This window comes from Haliaeetus leucocephalus, unplaced genomic scaffold (genome assembly GCF_000737465.1).
Source record: "Haliaeetus leucocephalus isolate CR32 unplaced genomic scaffold, Haliaeetus_leucocephalus-4.0 Scaffold555, whole genome shotgun sequence".
Taxonomy (NCBI): domain Eukaryota; kingdom Metazoa; phylum Chordata; class Aves; order Accipitriformes; family Accipitridae; genus Haliaeetus; species Haliaeetus leucocephalus.
Genome location: NW_010972991.1, coordinates 19,653,170 through 19,670,621, shown reverse-complemented (window position 1 = coordinate 19,670,621; position 17,452 = coordinate 19,653,170). Strand labels below are relative to the sequence as shown.

The 17,452-nt window shown below is 40.5% G+C and overlaps 1 protein-coding gene and 1 long non-coding RNA gene across 2 annotated transcripts; one reads left to right on the top strand and one right to left on the bottom strand.

Moving 5' to 3' along the window:
- The first annotated feature begins 68 nt into the window (after positions 1–68).
- Positions 69–9,915, top strand: LOC104837741. Its single transcript, XR_774956.1, has 4 exons — positions 69–551; positions 5,220–5,571; positions 6,312–6,604; positions 8,526–9,915. It is a non-coding gene; the product is annotated as an uncharacterized LOC104837741 (long non-coding RNA).
- Positions 2,997–17,124, bottom strand: MTERF3 (mitochondrial transcription termination factor 3). The gene is made up of 7 exons (XM_010577079.1): positions 16,782–17,124; positions 14,431–14,583; positions 13,202–13,391; positions 9,832–9,979; positions 8,506–8,577; positions 5,559–5,720; positions 2,997–3,254 (listed from the first exon to the last, which is right to left on the bottom strand). The coding sequence occupies exons 1-7, from the start codon at positions 17,101–17,103 to the stop codon at positions 3,060–3,062; spliced, it is 1,242 nt and encodes a 413-aa protein (XP_010575381.1). The 5' UTR covers positions 17,104–17,124; the 3' UTR covers positions 2,997–3,059.
- Between the last annotated feature and the right edge of the window lie 328 nt (positions 17,125–17,452).

Genomic DNA, 17,452 nt, shown 5'->3' with positions numbered 1-17,452 from the left:
CATCTGTCCCCAAGGACGGAGACCGCCCCATCGGCCTCCGCCGCGACGGCCTGTCCCTGCTAGGCCGCCTCCTGGCGGAGGAGCGCTGCCGTAGCCGCCGCGGGGCGCCGGGCTGCTCTGAGGCACCTGCCCGCCAGCGACAAAGAGGAGGCCGAGGCGGGCATGGCCAAGGCCGTGACTCCGACGATGGGTTTAAATAACGCTCACGGGGTTGGAGAATCGGTAATTAAGCCAAGATTAACCAGCGCTTGCTCAGAACGAGGAACGTAACGCCGTCTCCTCCCAGCGCGCGTGCACCGCAGCGCCTCTGCAAACCGGCCGCGACTCGAACCCCAAAATATTTTGCAACCGTAGTCGGAGCCGCCGCCTCCGCTGGCGCTGCCCGTGCTCCCACCCGCGGGGCCGCGGCTGCAGCTCAGAGCCTGGAGGGGTGATGTAAACAAGCACCGCCGTCAGCGCAAGGTAATCCAGCTGCCAGTCAAAGCAGCCGAACTGGTGTAACTGGGTGCTGTGAACTCTTTAGACCAACAACTGCCAACTGAGGGGTAAAGGTGGGTATTAGCTGAAAGTAAGTTTATGTTTGTAAACGCAGTAAGCAAAGCACCGCAGCAGTCGCGGAAAGAAGCAGAAGCCTTTCTTTGCCTTTCGCAGCTGCCAGGGGAGTGGGTCTGTTCTCTGAGGCACCCATCACTGCCTCTCCCCAGCAACGCCCTCAGAAATGGACCACTGCATTTTTAAAGAAATAAAGTAAATATGTGGAATTATTCTGGAAATACTGCTACAGTAGGCAATTTCAGTCAGAAAAGCATCCAGCTGAATGCGATAGGCAAGCAAACAGCACAGCTCACACAGCGTGTCAACAGACCACAAAGGGTCTTTGCCATATTGTACCCAGCAAGCCTCGATTAACCAACATGCTCAATCAAAGGCTACTAGCCCTTATCAAGAACAGCAGACTACAATAAGTTTGGTAATTCTAGGCCAAAGATTTTTTTTCCATCTTAAAGCCAAAAAGCATTTGGCACAATCCTCAAAAAGTTCTATCCTCTCTCCTCTTTCCTTTTAGCACTCCCATAAAATCTTTTGCTTCCTTTCTTCATGGTATTTCTGGGAAGCTATTTTGGCATAAGGTCATGCATTTAGCATTTCAAAGAAACTGGTTTAGCTCTGGCAGCAATCATTTTTACATTTAAAAATACTAAAGGAATTAAAAGCTGAGTTTGAGACGTTCAAAATAGACACATTCTATAATAATTTATATTAGAATGGTTTATCACATGGTAATATAGATCATGATAACAGCGGAGCAAATCTGCAAAAGCAGTCTGGCATTATGAACCCACATACATTCTATTAACAATTTTTACTACAAACATCAATTTTTACTAGCTGGTTTGAAGATTATATTTGTTATTAGCATTTTAATACAGTCAAAATCTAAGTAAGCATACTGAATTAGATATTTTTATTTAAAAGGAGGGAACGGGGAAAGTGTTTAGCCACCACTTTAGATGAAATTTGTTATGCATCTCCACCAAGAAGTCTACTTAACAGAAGATTTCAAGTGATCTTCCCAGGCCAATGGAGTGGGAAACAAGAGAACAAAAGACAAAAGAGAGCATTTCAGATATATATTGCAGACAATGAATGTGGCTTTTTACTGTGTTTCAAGCAAATATGCCCCAGTAAATCATTTTGCACCCTGCTTGTTCTGACAACACTCCTTTTCTTGAGTGTTGTAATTCAAATTCCAAATTTTTATTTTGGATAAAAAACCTAAGTTGTAATCCAGAGATCACTACTATTCTCATTCTTTATGTGTCTCTTTAACCTTACTTTGTTTCCCACCTATTACGGGAATTTAACCTTTTGAATTTTATTCTGCTATCTGCATACAAATTGGTATTTTAAGCTCCAACACTGAGCTTTTAAAACATTGAGGCTTTTTCGTTAAATAAGCTTAAATCCAAATGAAAACATCTGGATTTCAGTTTTCTGAACTGTTTTAACAGAAAGAATGGAAACTTCTAAACAATAAACTATCAGACAGTTTGCATTTGGGTTTAGTCAGTTTCTTCTCTTTGCCCAAATACACCATGAAGCATTTGATAATTCTGTATTAATGCAATTTGTCTACTGATAGGATTAAGTACTTTTAATACTCCTGCAATTCCTATCAGTTGTTATAACCGAGCAAGATAACTCGTCAGCTAAGTATATACTACAGCCTCTTTTTGTGTGGTTACTTGTATGCTAAAGCCATACAAATCTCATTGGGGTGGGGAAAAACTGCTTCCCCCCTCAACAAGGGGAAGAGAAAAGTGACTTAAAATAAGCTCCTTCTAGATTTCAGGGATGGGTATTGTTTTATTTTCTTTCTGTAATTTGCCTAGATTCAGTTTGCTGATTTTCTTTGATATTTCAAACCAAGTTTCACTGCACAGCTTTTAGGATATTAACTTCAGCAGGCAGCTTCACAAAGAAACACCTTTGTAACCTGTTGAAAAATGCCTTTTTGTATGAGGAGCTTCACATATGTAATGGTGTACTTCTTTCTACCATACAAGGAAAAGAAGAACACTATTAGCTCTTAAGATAAAAGCAGGTAAACACATCACTTCTTCACTACTGCATTACCTTGTTATTCTAACTTTTGGGAGGGAGGGTGAGGGGAGAAGACAGAGGGCAACACAGGGAATAAGTCACTAGCCAGTTTTTCCATCTCCCAAAACTCTGAAATTATTGAAAGAAAAAAAAAGAAGAATTCACTTTGATTTACTTTTCTGTTAGTGTGCTGCATCATTCACTCTGAATTGTTAGCAATTAATTACATGGATTGCATCAGTAGCAATAAACATATATTCACTTAATCCTTCTGAAATATATTTTTAAGTCACCATAATGACTATTACTGTGAGCCTTTAAATCCTACAAATGTTTCACAAGCAACAACTTCTTAAACCAGTAATTAAGAAGTTAAGAGACCATAAAGGGGAGTAGTTTTATAAAATATGTATATTTCATAACTTTATTCTATTCCTTTTTACATGTGTTACTAATTAAAGTGTTTTTAAGAATTTTTCAAAGTCCTGTATAGAAGCTTTGGCAATCTCTGTACAAAACACCTCATCGGGCAAGGATACTAGCTGGTCCAGAGAGATGTAGCTGGGTTGCGTTGGGTCATACTGGGCTCTTCCCAAGAACGTAAGAAACATATGTCTCTCTTTGATTCGTAAGAGCTTTGAGTTGAAAACCTAAGAAAGGGAAGAATCTTTTAGGTTGTCTAAATTTCAGACTCTGATGAATCTCTAACGAGCATTTTTTTGATGCTAACTGAAGATCTAGGAAGAAAACAAATAATTTGCATCTTTTCTTCTCATTTATGTCAAACACCAGGTAGGTTACATTTATATACAAATTATCTAAATTCTAAATAAATGCTTCATTACAATACGCCGACGTACACACACAAGGGAAATCAGGGAGTGATACAACTCTCAAGCATGTTAGTTTTTTGTTTGTATAACTATATTACTTTTGTGTAATCACAGCCAAGAAAGCGGAGAGGAGACATTCAGGAACAGGGAGCAAGAATACTTAAGCATTTTCCCTATACTGTCAGAAGCATTTATTTATGCAGCTAGATTCAGATGAGCATTGTTATATGGAAGTAATGACCAAGTGACCACATGGTGCAATACAAATGAGTGAACTGCACAGTGGCAACGGAAAAGGTGAGTGGCTGTGCCTCCAGTCATAACACAGCCAAAAGGCACAGTGCAGTGGTTTAAAACAACCACTTGTCTTCTGCTGTAGAGCCATGCCTACCTTTGAAGATACTTGTCACAAAAAGAGTTCTAGACAGTCAAAGGCGAGAACAATGGTAAGAGAAACATGAAATAAATCAGTGGAACATCTAAAAAGAGAGAGAAGTGGGGAAGATAAGAGATGCACACACAGTTAAGTCTTAAAAGCAGAGATCTAACTCTGCATTTCTGAGCAGTACAACTGAAGAGAGATGCTGCTTTAGAGAAGATGATGGTGAAAACATGAATGCTAGAACAATGAAAGTGAGCAGTTTTTACTAAAAAGGAGAGACTGCACTACTGAAGGATTTCATGACGATGGAAACTAATTTGAACTAGGACAGAAAGCTAAACTACTGTTCCTCCTCTGCCTTCCTTGAATTTTAAGAGGGAGTCAGAAAATGGGAAAAAACCTTAACCACCAGTTACAGAGCTAGCTGACAGAAAGGATGGTTACAACAGCACCTGTAATATCAGAGAGGATTTGACAAAAAAATCCTGTATACCTCTTATTTTCAGCATTACTGTCATTCAGGATAGAAGCAAGAACAGATGGAGACAAGTATGCATTTGTGAATGCACAAGTAAATGTCCAGAATATATACAGACAGAGTTGTATTAGCCACATCCTGGAACTCACAGTTTTTGGGGATAGAAGGGAAGAACAGGGAAGAGAGAGGGCAACTGCGCCAAGAACAAAGAATAGAAGAAACTCTCCACTTACCCTTCCAAACAAAGGGAAGGGACATAATGAGGTGAACCACCATGAAGCCAACAATAAGACAACTGAGAAGGAAGTGAGCAAGACTTGTGGTCACTTACAGGTCAAGGAGGGCAAAAGTGACACATGGATTGGAGTTACAGTAAGCATCCTTGTTAAATAAAGCTATATTAAATAACAAGATAAGTAATCAAAATCCTGGGGAGTAGTTTTATTTGCCAATATAATTTTGGCTTTTTAGCCAGTTAGGTTAGACAGTTAGATGCCCTACTACACTTGCTTTAGGAAGAAAATTATTGCAGTTAAGAAGCTGTAATTTATGCTTTCTTTTTTACCTTTTGAGAAGCTAGTGTGACTGCATGTTGGCATTGGATGAAGTGACTAATGCTTTCAACTTTTAATTTGTGAGGAAATAACATTAATGAGGAGATAGAAAAAACCAAAAATAATCATCAGAAAACTCTAATCTATTTTCACTGTGATTTTTTAGCTATTGCTGCAGCAATAGGAAGATCAATGAGAATCTGATTGCCTAATGGGCAGAACTTCTCTTACCTTTAAACTATATTTTCAGATCCTAGAATCCATAAAATTTATTCTTTAACTAGACAAATCTGAAAGAAATGCTTTTATATATATATGCTACCTAATGAAAAGATCTGCATGATCCATCTTCCCTTGTGTCTCACTAGGTAAGATTTCAGGACAAGGAAGCCCTAAACCGGGAGTAATGTCTCTTGCATGGATCCAGAAGAGATGAGCATGACTACTTCTATTTAAAACTTAAAAATTCACAAGACTGGGGGTGGTGGTGTCACATGTGCCAGAGGGAGAAGAAAGGCACTTTCACACTGGAATTCTCAATGGTTGGTGAATTGCTAATAAAAGTTATCCCAATTAGAGTAAAAGCCACAGACAAGTTGAAGAATTCACATGTGTCCTGCATATGGTGAGGCTTCACCTTCAGCACCAAACTAGAGAAGCAGCTGTGCAAAGAGCACCTACGCTTTATTCCCAGATTAACAGCTCACCTGAGGAAAGCGAGTAAGCATGTGGTGGGGAATGCCCATTATGTTGTGCAAGTAGTCAAATGTCTGTTTGAGTCTCTTTTTACTTGCAGTTAAAATCTTGGGGATTTTAAACACAATCTCTTGAATTTCATTACGTTGAAAACCAAGTTCAATCTGACAGACCTGAAAAAGAGCACAATTTTATCTTCAAAAGTCAGCTATAGCAAACTTAGCTTATTTTAACATGCCACTGAAATAAAATAATGCAAAATTTTTCTACCTTTTGTCACACAGCAACAAGAATGCAACCCACAATAATATCTGCTACTCCAGTTCTTCTCAAGTCAGACAGTGCAAATTTTTTATCATTCTGGATTAAAGTGTAATTTGTTTACAGAGTATCCCCGAAGTAAAGATGACTTCTGCGAATGCTATGTATTTTTCAGCTTGTCTGAGATATGAACAAAAAAGCTGTGTTTCAGTATACATGGCAGTTACAAGCATAAAAATTCTCCCCTAAGAGTCTTTCATCAGTTTCAATACCAGGCTGTCAAAAGAGAATGACTTTCTAGTTGTGGAGCTGTTGAGCTCTGTAAAACACAGCAATCAAATAGCTAGTGACTACTTTTGTTAATGTGTTATTTCTTCTGCTAATGTGTCCAAGTTATATTTTTATATTAGGGAGTATAATTTTAGTCCTGTAGTCTTCAACTGAAGTCTGTTGAACCCGAAAGAGATGTGTACAATATGCGGTGTATTCAATTTATTTTACAGTTGGTTAATGTCTAAAGAAAGATGTCTTTTTTCGGAGACTGCCTTGACTTCAATTATGGCTTCCGAAAAGGAAAACAAAACACATTTTTTCAATAAAATCATGAGCACTCCTCCCAAAGTGCAGAATGGCAAGCAGTTCATTGAGTTGTTGAGAAAGGAATTCAGCATACAAGAGTGACTGGTAACTCAGCCATTTCTTCTATCCTCCAGTGACATTTACAAGCAGCTTGTTTTCAGCCATGAAGTGGGTGTGCTTGCCAGTCAACATAACCAGACTTTCAAATCCAACTCAGGTACGTCTTCAGTTGGCAAAAAGGTGGTGCTTTTTGTTTTTCCAGTTTGATGTGCCAAGACTGCAGCTCTTTTACAAAACTGCCTGGCAAATACAAAGAGAAGGGCTTAGAATCTGGGTTTTGAAGCTACCTTAGGACTTCCAGACCCTTACAGGGAATTGTTTCTAGAGGTGACTATAATCAGGTCTTTCAACTCCTGGTTCTTCCTTATCTGCTTTATAAGTATTTGCAAGACAGCATTCAAGTATGAAGAGATGTGTTTGCAGTCTTCCACAGATCTGAGTTGGCAGGGGTAACTTACTGCATTAAGATACACAACCGAGAGTAAGACCTGACGTTGAATCAGTGGAGATGTATAGATTGCCCTGCTGTAGAGGTAATTGTGCAAGAATCTTGAACTGTTCTTTTCTACTCTGTGAAACGGAACAGCGCTCTCTTGACATGAACAGTGAGCTCAAGTGTAAGTTGCTTTGACTGCACTCAGTTTGACAGGAAACATTTGACATTCAGTAACTCTCTAAACCACATATGCTAATATCCTTACTGTGTAAGCCCCAGCAACAGTCAACATACTCTGTATGATTCCCACAACAGGCAGTGGTAATGCAAGCTTTCCAGTTTTACCCTGTCAATGAACCTGTAATTGTGCTTGATGAAACCTTCAGAGGATGGAATAAGCCATCCTTCAGCTCATTTAGTCCATGACGGGTGTCTTTTGACAACCAGTATCAGCTGCTGCAGTTGTTTCTGAATAACAGCCCACTCAGATCGCTTCTGAACTGCTGGTACATGGTTTTACTTCCTGAGTACTGCCTGCCCACCACCAGCTTAGGACATACAGGTCTGAACCCAGATTCTGAATCTGAGACATCCAACCTCCTGAAAGCCTGGAGCTTCTAAGTATTAGTAGATTCCAATAGTGAGGACCTAAAAATCCTTCCTCTCCCTCTAGAACATGTTAAAAATAAGGATGCTACACTATACACTTTTCAGTAGATAGACAAGATAGTCACATAGAACTGAGGATCTTAAAAAATACATTCATTATAATATACTGAATCCCTAGCCTGTGGAAACAATGTTCATTAAAAAGAAAGCACTATTAATTGGAACAGTCTGTTACTTTCCAGTCTCCTCCCTTACCACACACACATTTCAGACTGCAAGATTCCCAGTGTTTAATAGTTTCAGAGCAGTGAGTCTGTCTGAAAATTATATATTTTAATTCATAGTTATGCGTTATAGGATAATGGGATTTCTCAAATTGTTACACTACATCATGCTGTTTGGCCTAGATGGCTTTACAGCACAATAATTAAACCAATACATAGTTACATTTTCAAAAGGGAAAGGAGTCCCTGTGGGTTTAAAGTTATTTACCCAACAGTTTTAATAACGACCATCTGTTATCAGACAATAGGTGTCAAATGCACATTTTGGCAGACTAGCTACCTGCCAAGAGGAAAATAATCAACTGCACATTTCTTGCTCCTAAATCCTCATGAGCAATCCAAGTTAGCAAAAAAACATAATAATTAAGGAAAAAGAAAAAAAAAAGAGGGAGCAAGCCCTATTTTTCACTCGTTGTAAAGAAATGGGTAACAATTTGTGTCAACAGATAGCAACTTTTGGCAGGAAGGGACCCAGATGAAGTTTCTAACCTACATCAGAGCAGAAGACAGAATAAGAAACTGCTCCACGTATGCTGTAAGCTTGCAAGCTATAGAGGAAAAGAAAATTGTTTAACAAAATCCTCAGCTATTTTATATCTCCACTAAAATTATTTCATTAAATTCTTTCTGTGCAGGACTCTCCTCCAGGAATCTTATGTTCTGACAACTCTTAAACTATTAAACTATGTGGATACACAATACGCTTTTAATATCTACTAATAAACTCACCTGAAGATTTTCTTTTACAGGCTCCAATTTGCCAGTCAGTAGCCTTGGAAGACGAATTACCAGATCCTTTGTCTACGATTAGGCAAAACACACAAAGGAAAGATTATTACTGAAAGCTTTTTTGTGAATCCATCTGTGAAAGAAAGAGATCTCATATAAACTTTTTTTTTCAGTTGGAAGAGGGATGCTCTTTTACTTGCATTGCATTTTGTCTCTACCCCAAACATGAGTTTGCATGAAGCAGCAGTATATTAAGATGCAAAAAGTTACTCAAATTGTTCCTCTGGAAAACAAAAAATAACATAGCTGTTGTAAAACAGACAGGAAAAGGGAGTAAAAGCATACCCCGAAAGCAGAAAGCATGGTCAAGTGCCCAATCTCTCTCAGTGCTCATGTTGTTTCTTCCCACCTTTTTAAAAAAACAAACAAAACACTACCTGATAGAAGCTATAAAAGGATTTTTCAGCTGCAGTGGAATTTGTCTACCTCAGGATCTGGTTACACCCTAGTATGATGGCAATACAAGAAATTACTCCACATCCCCTAAGACATGTGATTACAAGTAATCCACCGTGAGTACAAGGCAGTGACTAAACCCTTTTCCAGAGAGATCTCCTACCTCAAACGTGGAAAGGCCAGCAACAGGCACTGTGACAGCTCTGACTGTTCAGCTAATAGAAGCCAATACAAGAACACCAGATTCCACTTGGAACTTCACATTTATTGTAATCCCCAGCTACTGCAGGAAACAACTAACACTGCCCACTTAAAGTCCAGCTACTACCTCTGAAGATCCCAAAGCATGGTGCTAAATACCTGCTAAGCATGTAATGTGGTAAGCACTCACGAGTGAACCCAGGGGTTACTCTTGGTGAGCTGAGCATATGATTTGGCATTTAGTTTGATGCGATATTTGCAGATTAAGACTATTTTTCACCTATGAGTTAAGTATGTTACAGTATCTTGACGAGGTGAAGAGAGCCAATTAATTTTCTAGAAGTTAAAAAAGCTGCTTCCTGTTTCAGCAATGGATTCAGTCCTCTGACCCATTTCAGATAGTAAAACTGGACACACACATGCTTGTTTGACAATAACCTGCAGCAGATCATCTTCAAGAACTGTACTTCAGGACCTTTGAACGTTAGGTGTCCATATTACTTCTATAGACAGTTAAAATCATGTTATCCTCCTGTAACCCTCTATGTATTACCATCAGTAATGTCACTAAGTTTGTGGATAACCTCCAAACACTTGAAGTATTCATGTTCCAAGGCCTTACAGCTGTCACTAGCAAAGTACCTAAAGACTTCAGTGTGTAGTCTTTACCTTTTTTACACTGAGACCAAGTTCATTTTTGAAGAAACCCAGTCTGTTATCCAGTCTTTCCACTGAAAACAACAGCAAATATGGAGCTCTTGAGACCATCTGAGCAATTTCTGCCTTACCAAATTTTTTTGATTTTAGGTAAGCCACTCTAGAAAGAGAACAAAAACAAAATAAAATCCAGTGATGAAAATTTTATTGCCTCCATTTATTCAGTACTTGCTTAAATTCCTCAGTGATATCTTATAAACGGACAGATGTTCTAGCATTAACATGCAACCCTGCCAAAAATAATTAGGGTGAAATCTGCAGTTATCGTAAAAGCAAAATACCATCCCTTCCAATTAATTAGAAGTAAAATAAACCTCAGAGCAGAATGTCAATACTGAAGACAGATTTTAATTCCTTCCAGCTGTACTTAAGCAGATAACTATGTTAACCTACATTTAACTACCAGCCTGTCTCCTAGATTGCAAACACATTAATAGATCATCATAGGGTATGGACAAGAAGATATATACAGCCTTTTGCTATTTTAATGAATTCCATTTCTACTGCTGAAAGAACAGAGTACTATACCTCATACATCCCTGTTTTGCCAATAGCATTGGAGTAGAAATATCATACAACAATGCTATCTGTAGAGACATTGTCCAAAAAGACATTTCTAAATCAGCTGAAGTTACTTTTGTTACAATAGGTCTCTACTTTTAGTCACTGGTCCAAGGATTTAGTTACAAAACATCTGGTTGTCAGAAAGGAGAAGGAGCTGACTAAAGTTTTTATGTTTAACAGAGCTTGCTTGCTTTCTTTCCAACTCAAAACTTTTTCCAAACTTTGTTGAATTCAGTGAAAGTTAAATCCTACTTCAAGTACTACTTGCAGTAGATTATTGCCACAGCTCCCAGAAAAGGGAATGGGGTGGGGGGGAATACAGCACACAAAATAGAGAGACATGATTAACCCACATGCCACCATTTACAAAAAAACTAAACTACAATTTGAAGAGGTTTCCTTTGGTTACAGATGAGCATATACAGAAGTATTTACTGTCAGATGAACTTAGAGCATACAAGAACTGACTTTATCTGGCAGTAATTAAGATACTAAATAGATTGCAGAATATTCTGCAGAAGCACATATTCAGCAAAAGATGGGCTGTGTGTTAAATCATGTCTTGTGGAGAGAAAAAAATAAAAATACCTTTCACTCACTACAACCTCCCTCTCTTTCCACAAACCTTCAAAAATTAAGTCATCACAAGCCAAAAACATCTAGACAAAAGATCCAAGAACAAGCTCTAGAGGACCAATTCCTAACTGAGCAGGCACCCCAACACAGAAGGCAGCAGCCCAGGCTGCAGACAACGCTGATGGAACTAGCTGCAGGAGGCTGAGAGACAAGGAGAGGTTAGGAGTAAGAGAAATGCAGAACACAACAATAAACAACTGGCCCTTCAAAAATTATCCCATTATGTTTTGAATGCTGCACCTTGGCTACACTATACTTCTTCCATTCAATTTTTCAAGGGCACAACTGCCAAGCATCCTAGAAACATAGCTAAATGAGAAAATTAAAAATAAAGCCTTTTGGTTGTCCTGACTCCCCTCCACTTGTTTTCTGTTAAAAAGTCATTAAGATTCACACCTGAAGCATTTCTTCGCATCCTGGAAAGGCAAGAATCTTAAAAGAGGGATGGCAAGATGGTAATAACCTGACTCCAGAAACTGGTATATTAAAGAAGCAAAATCATCCAACCTGACCAAAGTTTGAGATAAATTTCTGAGTGATGGCACCAAGGTTAGCTCTCGTTCTACTACAGGGGTCAGCAGTTCTATGTAGCATGTTAACAGTTTTAAGTCATCATTAACAATACCATAAAACAAAGCATCTGGTGCAGCTGCAGTACAGACACTGATTTGCAACTGTCAGAATTGTTATGAATTATGGAATGTTTTGACTTTTACAGTGTTTATCTGAAGTCAAATGCCAAATCTATTGAAATTTGTGTTTTGTTTCCTGGCAACGTGGAATCCATAGCAATAAAACATTCCAGAGTGATGTAACCAATACCATGTCCATCTGCACCGAAGTGTTTATGCAAAGGTGATACTCAGCTTTCAAAAGACAGCTATCTGAGACACATTCACTTCACGGCCTGCCATACACCCTCTGCAGCACACTTACTTTAAAGCTTGCAGGAAAGCATTCAGCAGTGCCAGATAAACTCACTGAAAAATCAAGCTGCAGAAAAGAAGAAATTGGATTGCCTTGTTCAGTCCCTACTTCACTAACCAGGCAGTGCCACAGGACAGTCACTGAAAAGCAAATCTGACTTCACAGGAGAGTTAGAATGTTTATCACAGCAAAAAATACTCTCTTCAGAAGAATATAAGCAACTCCAACATCCAGAGTCAAAACTAATGCTGAAAAACGACACAGGTTCTTTTTGGATACGGGTTCTGAAAGGCCATTTACTGAAGAGGAAGGTAGAAGAACGAGGAGAAAGTAGAAAAGTCAAGTCTATGTTAGACATGAGTCTACTAATGTGCCTGTTTCCAAAAAGCCGTACCTTCAGATTTCTGTCTTGGACAGCTACTACGTGCAAAGGCCAAGCAGACAGACTCTTTTCTGGAATTTTTAAATACCAAGATGTTTTGAGTTCATTACAAAGTGCACACGCACACACATGAGTTGTTCTGTAAAAGAACTGTTGCATTAATGCAAGCCTGTCAAGTAATTTTAAGAATAAGAGTCCATTTTATGGACTGAGGAACAGTGTAGGGCCGTACAAGTGTGAACACACACAAAAAGTTCATTGTAGTCTTGTGCTCAGTTTAAGCTGGACAACGGGGTGGGGGGTGTGTGGGGGGTGTGTATGGGGGTGGAATCACCAGAACCTTCTGCTGCTATTAGATGTAAACACAGAAGAGATCTGGTCTCCTTCTTTTTCTGCAGAATTCACAAGGTATGAGTAGATATATTTAGAAGAGTGGTTTCAAAGCATGACTGAAGAGGTTAATATTGTTTTACAAATTTAGGTAAAGCCTCAGGGACTAACATTTTGGAATCTAAGCTGACACAGGTAAAGCAATTGGCCTAGGAGGGCAAGCTGCTTCCTCTGTGGCAGAGAGACAGGGATGAGCAGTAAAATTTGTTAATGGTCAGTTTTCAGGTGGATCAGGGTGTTGACTCAACTTATGATACCACCACATGTTAATGCTGACTGATGGGAAGGCACAGGAACACCAAGCCAGGGATCGAGTGAGAAAGGAAGCAGCAGCAACACAGGTTCAGTCAAGGTTAAGCCAACTGGGAAACTAGATCGTCAAGCCAAGGGGCTTGACACCCTGCTGCTATTTAAAAGGCTTACCTGCTTTCTAAAGCTTCCAGATCTTCAGCAAGGATGTATGGATTTTTGGTCAGGAATGGTCCCAGCTGATTGTCTTCTACACCCACATCCTTAAGAAACAGAAGTATTTTTCTTATATCTTTTTCAAAGTCCAAGGTCAGTAAGAGCTGACCTGCCTTTTGACGTTTCTCCACTTGGGATAAGTCAACTCCTACAACAAACAAAATTAGAAATTGCTTTAATTAAACACAGACCCTACTTCCTATAAATGTTTCATGACGACATGTTGAAATTTATAGGACTACTCCTTTTTTTCACTGATTTAGCATACTTTAATTGCTCAACACAGCAAGGTCACAACACCTTGTATGTTGTGGAAAGATTCCAGATAAAACAAGCAGTCATTTTAGACGCTTTCGCTGAGTTTATTTTTTGAAGGAAGACATTTGCACTGAATCCTGCATGTGAGGAATCAAGTACACCAGCACATGCCACGTGTAGAGACCTACTCTTGTTGCACGGAAGTACATGTGCAAGGAATTCCCAACTCCATTATAGAAAGGAAGGGGACAATTTTGCAGTGAAGTGCCTTTGGATACTGGCTCACACATAGCAATTTTTTACTACATGGGCCCAGATCTCCCCCTCTCAAGTATTTATTTCTCCAACCTTTTTCTAGTGTTCCTTGCATTTTTGGGAAACAAGGAGGTGGCCAGCAACCTTGAACTCAGCTATCCCTACACAGTCCAAGTGCTTTTTGGTGAGAAGCAAGGTTTTCTTCCACCCCTTCCTTCTTGCCTCTCCAGTTTACTGTGCCCCACTTCTAAGGTTCTGCACAGCAACTGCTCTCTGTCCTTCCTTCCAAGGATGGAGAGCTGCAATTTCTCGTGCAGCAAATTAAAGCATCCTTAACCATCCCAAAAGAAGACCAATCAAGTTACACAAAGTGCTCCCCACCTCTGGAAGCTGTGGGAGATGCCTCCTTTTAGCATCCACAGCACTAAGGGACTAAAACTAGCCAGCTTTGTCTTCAAGTAATATGGCATTGCTAGTGAGTCATGCAGTCCCCTCTCTTTTTCTGGATAACATTCTGCTGCTTTTAGCCATTGGTTACTGTTCCTATTTTCAAGTCTGCAAGGCAGCCAGTAAGATCAAAATGTAAATTATAGAATCTCCAAAGCTCCAGACACAGGCAAACCACATTAAAACAAACAAACAAAACAAAACAAAACCCCCCAAAACACACATACCTAGGTGGACAAGTTTCGCCAGGGTTTCTGAGTGATCAACATAATCTCGGAGCGTGGAAGACTGAAGAGGAAGAAGCGGTTCTGCAATGATCTGTACAGCTTCTTCCTCAGAAATCTCCTCCAAAGCACATGAAGGTGGGATGTCATCCCAGTCTAAGAAACAAATACAGGAGACCCAAATGCATTTTGTGAAAGACAAAGCTGCTCCCACCAAACACTATACAGCTCTCTAAAAATCCATTTCAAAATGCAAGAATACTGTGCATGAGATGAACAGGCAATCTATTATTATTTGAAAGCATATGAGAACATAGACTCTGCTCCCAGTTTTTGTCTCTGTTCCAACTCCTTGTCACTGCCCATCAACTCTTGCTCACGTGGCCAAATCTGAGCACAGTACCCAGAGAGCCTGCCTTCAGTCTGCTGCCTTGATCACTGCAGACAACAGATCACATCACCTTCTTGAAAAAGAATCTTCTTTCATGTCTTTGCAAATGCATTCCTGCCTCATCATATCCAGATCAAAGGCTACTGCAAAGATTATTTTTCATAACCTGACAAGCCCACTACTTTGTGCCTCTTCTGAATCTGATGCCTGAACTGCGTTTGTTTTAACTTTCAAGGTATTTCACAGCCAACTGCAACCAAGCTATCAAGTCTTATCTATTACAGAATGGCTGCTGACTGCCATGACCTCTAACAGCTAAAGAAATCAAGGTCCATTTCCTACTCAGTCAGGTTTCCAAGTGAACATCATTATGCTTGTTTCCCCTTAAGTGCTCCAAGTCACAGAGCTCCGTGTCTTTTAAAAAAAATATTTCTCTACACTGATCTATTTTTGCATTGACAGGAGCTCACAGCAGCTAGATCAAGATTACTGTTTGCAGACTGCCTGCTAGCATCCACCTCAATTATCAGACTGATTACTGATCAACAGCCCTAATTATAAACTCTTCAGGATGAGGATTTTCTGTGCCCTGTACCTGTTCACAATGACTTCTTAGAGACTAGAGTAACACTCTTCCACATCAAGAAAACAGAGCCACACCAGAACTACCAAGACAGGTTCCAAAGTAAGTAGGATGATTCTAATGTTCCAGGAAGAGTTGCATAGACTCATAGCTCAATAGCTGTTGAAGGTCTTGCCACTTCTTTTTCTCAAAGCCTCAGAAACAAAAGCACAGTAAAACGTTTCTAGCAACATCTACACCTTAAACAGTAATAAGAACTGTCTAGGAATCTATATGGATATAAAGTATTTTCTTTCAACTTGTTGAGGACTGAACCAATATACACTAAGTTCCATTCTGGAAGCATAGATGCCTTCTTTTTGCCACTTCAAGCTCTTTAGACCTCCTATCAGGAAACACACCTCAAGTTACAAAAAAAAAAAAAAGTTAGCAATTATGTTTATTCCATTATATACACTGCCAACTGGGCAAAATGCTCCACACACACATACACAACAGTAAGTCTGCTGGCAGATAAAAAATCTGGCACGTAGATAAACTGCACCGCAGGTGCAGACACATACGAGCTGGCTGACCTGTCAGTTCTGGTGCAGCACTGTTTCCAGAACCAGCTGCACAAACACACAGATCTCAGTTGCAGCTCTCAGCCACCCCAAAAATAAGCTCTGTAGGATCCAAATTGGCTGGGCTCAAAGCAGAATCTGAACATACAAGACTGCTTAGTAATCCAGAGAAAGTTTCCTCAGCATACTAGAATTATTTTCAGAGGGTGGTATTTTTTTTATCCTCACTTAGATATAAAAGTAGAGAAAAGTGAGGCAATTTCCTCAGGGCAATAACACCAAGGCGACCTTGTATCTATGTCCTTTCCTCAGGAGGCAGTTGGACAAGCATTTCTCATCAGGGCAGTGCTTAAGCAGGCTTTCACACTCTGCTGCCTCCTGTTGTTCATCCATGATCATTCAAATGGCTGTGTTGTGCGAGCTGCTTCAGGGGTGGGCTCCCCCACTATTAATAAAAAACCCAAAAAACCCAAACAACCAAAACCAACAAACAAACCCCTTTATTTTGTACCAGCACAACTATGAGGGGAAGGCAAATGCTCAGCTGCTGCAGGTAGACTTATGAAAAGCCCTTCAAACAGCAGCTCCAGACTGACATTTCTACCAAAGCATTTTACTTTTATCTCGGCTTAAAGGTATTCTTTGTATGCTAGAGTGACCGCAGGAATTCCACGTTAGCTATGGGGCTAAAACCAGGTGAAAGTCAGGAACTTCAGATAAGTATTTTAGATAAACAGGCCAAAAAAGGAGAACCAAGGATAATGCTGAAAGCATGATTTGGAGATTTGGGAGAAATGATATCCCTAAGGCCTCTTACCTTCATACGGTATTTTTGCATTCAGATCAGGTAATGTTTCTGCTTTTGCTTGTTCCTGTTTTACTGGTGAAGGCAAGTTACTTTCAGGAGAAGAAAAGGGTCTATCCTTGGCACTGCCAGGTGGAGAACAGCTCTCTACACGTGCATGCCTGTATGCCTGCAATCTCCACGGAAGAACGTCATTTCTAGAGGGCAGCAGAGCCAGAGGGGCGAACCCCCGGCATCCCTGTGCCCTGCTGCTGCGGCCGCTCAGACCTTCAGCAGCACGGGCCGTTCGCAGCAGGCAACGCCAGCGGGAGACCAGCCGAGCCCACGAAGCCATCTTCCAGCTCAGCGCAGCATCCTGCTGGGAGAGAAAGGGCTGAGGAGTAACTCGGGCGCTGCCTCGCCTGGCCCGCAGGGCTGGGAGCGTGAGCCTTAATTCCCTGAGCATTAATGCAGAAACTACTCCCTACAAAGCATCAAGTAGCTGCTTTGAGGCTTTAAACGCGTGACAAACGGAGGAGGCATCACTGAGGAGAGGAGCCGGCTCCGAACGCCACAGCTCGCTGCCCTGTACGACACCCGTGCCTTTGGGAACACGCGGGAGGCCCAGCCGGGACCTAAACCCTCCCCGAGGGAAGGGGCCTCCCGCGCAGAGCCGTCACCTCACACCCCGCCGCAGGGCTGGG

Excerpts from the sequence above, each read along its gene's own strand:
- MTERF3 (XM_010577079.1), bottom strand. The coding sequence starts at position 17,103 with ATGGCTTCGTGGGCTCGGCTGGTCTCCCGCTGGCGTTGCCTGCTGCGA. Across the intron at positions 13,392-14,430 it reads GGCGAAACTTGTCCACCTAG|GAGTTGACTTATCCCAAGTG; the intron begins GTATGTGTGTTT and ends TGTTTGTTGTAG. Across the intron at positions 3,255-5,558 it reads TGCTTACTCGCTTTCCTCAG|GTTTTCAACTCAAAGCTCTT; the intron begins GTGAGCTGTTAA and ends TCCCTTTCTTAG.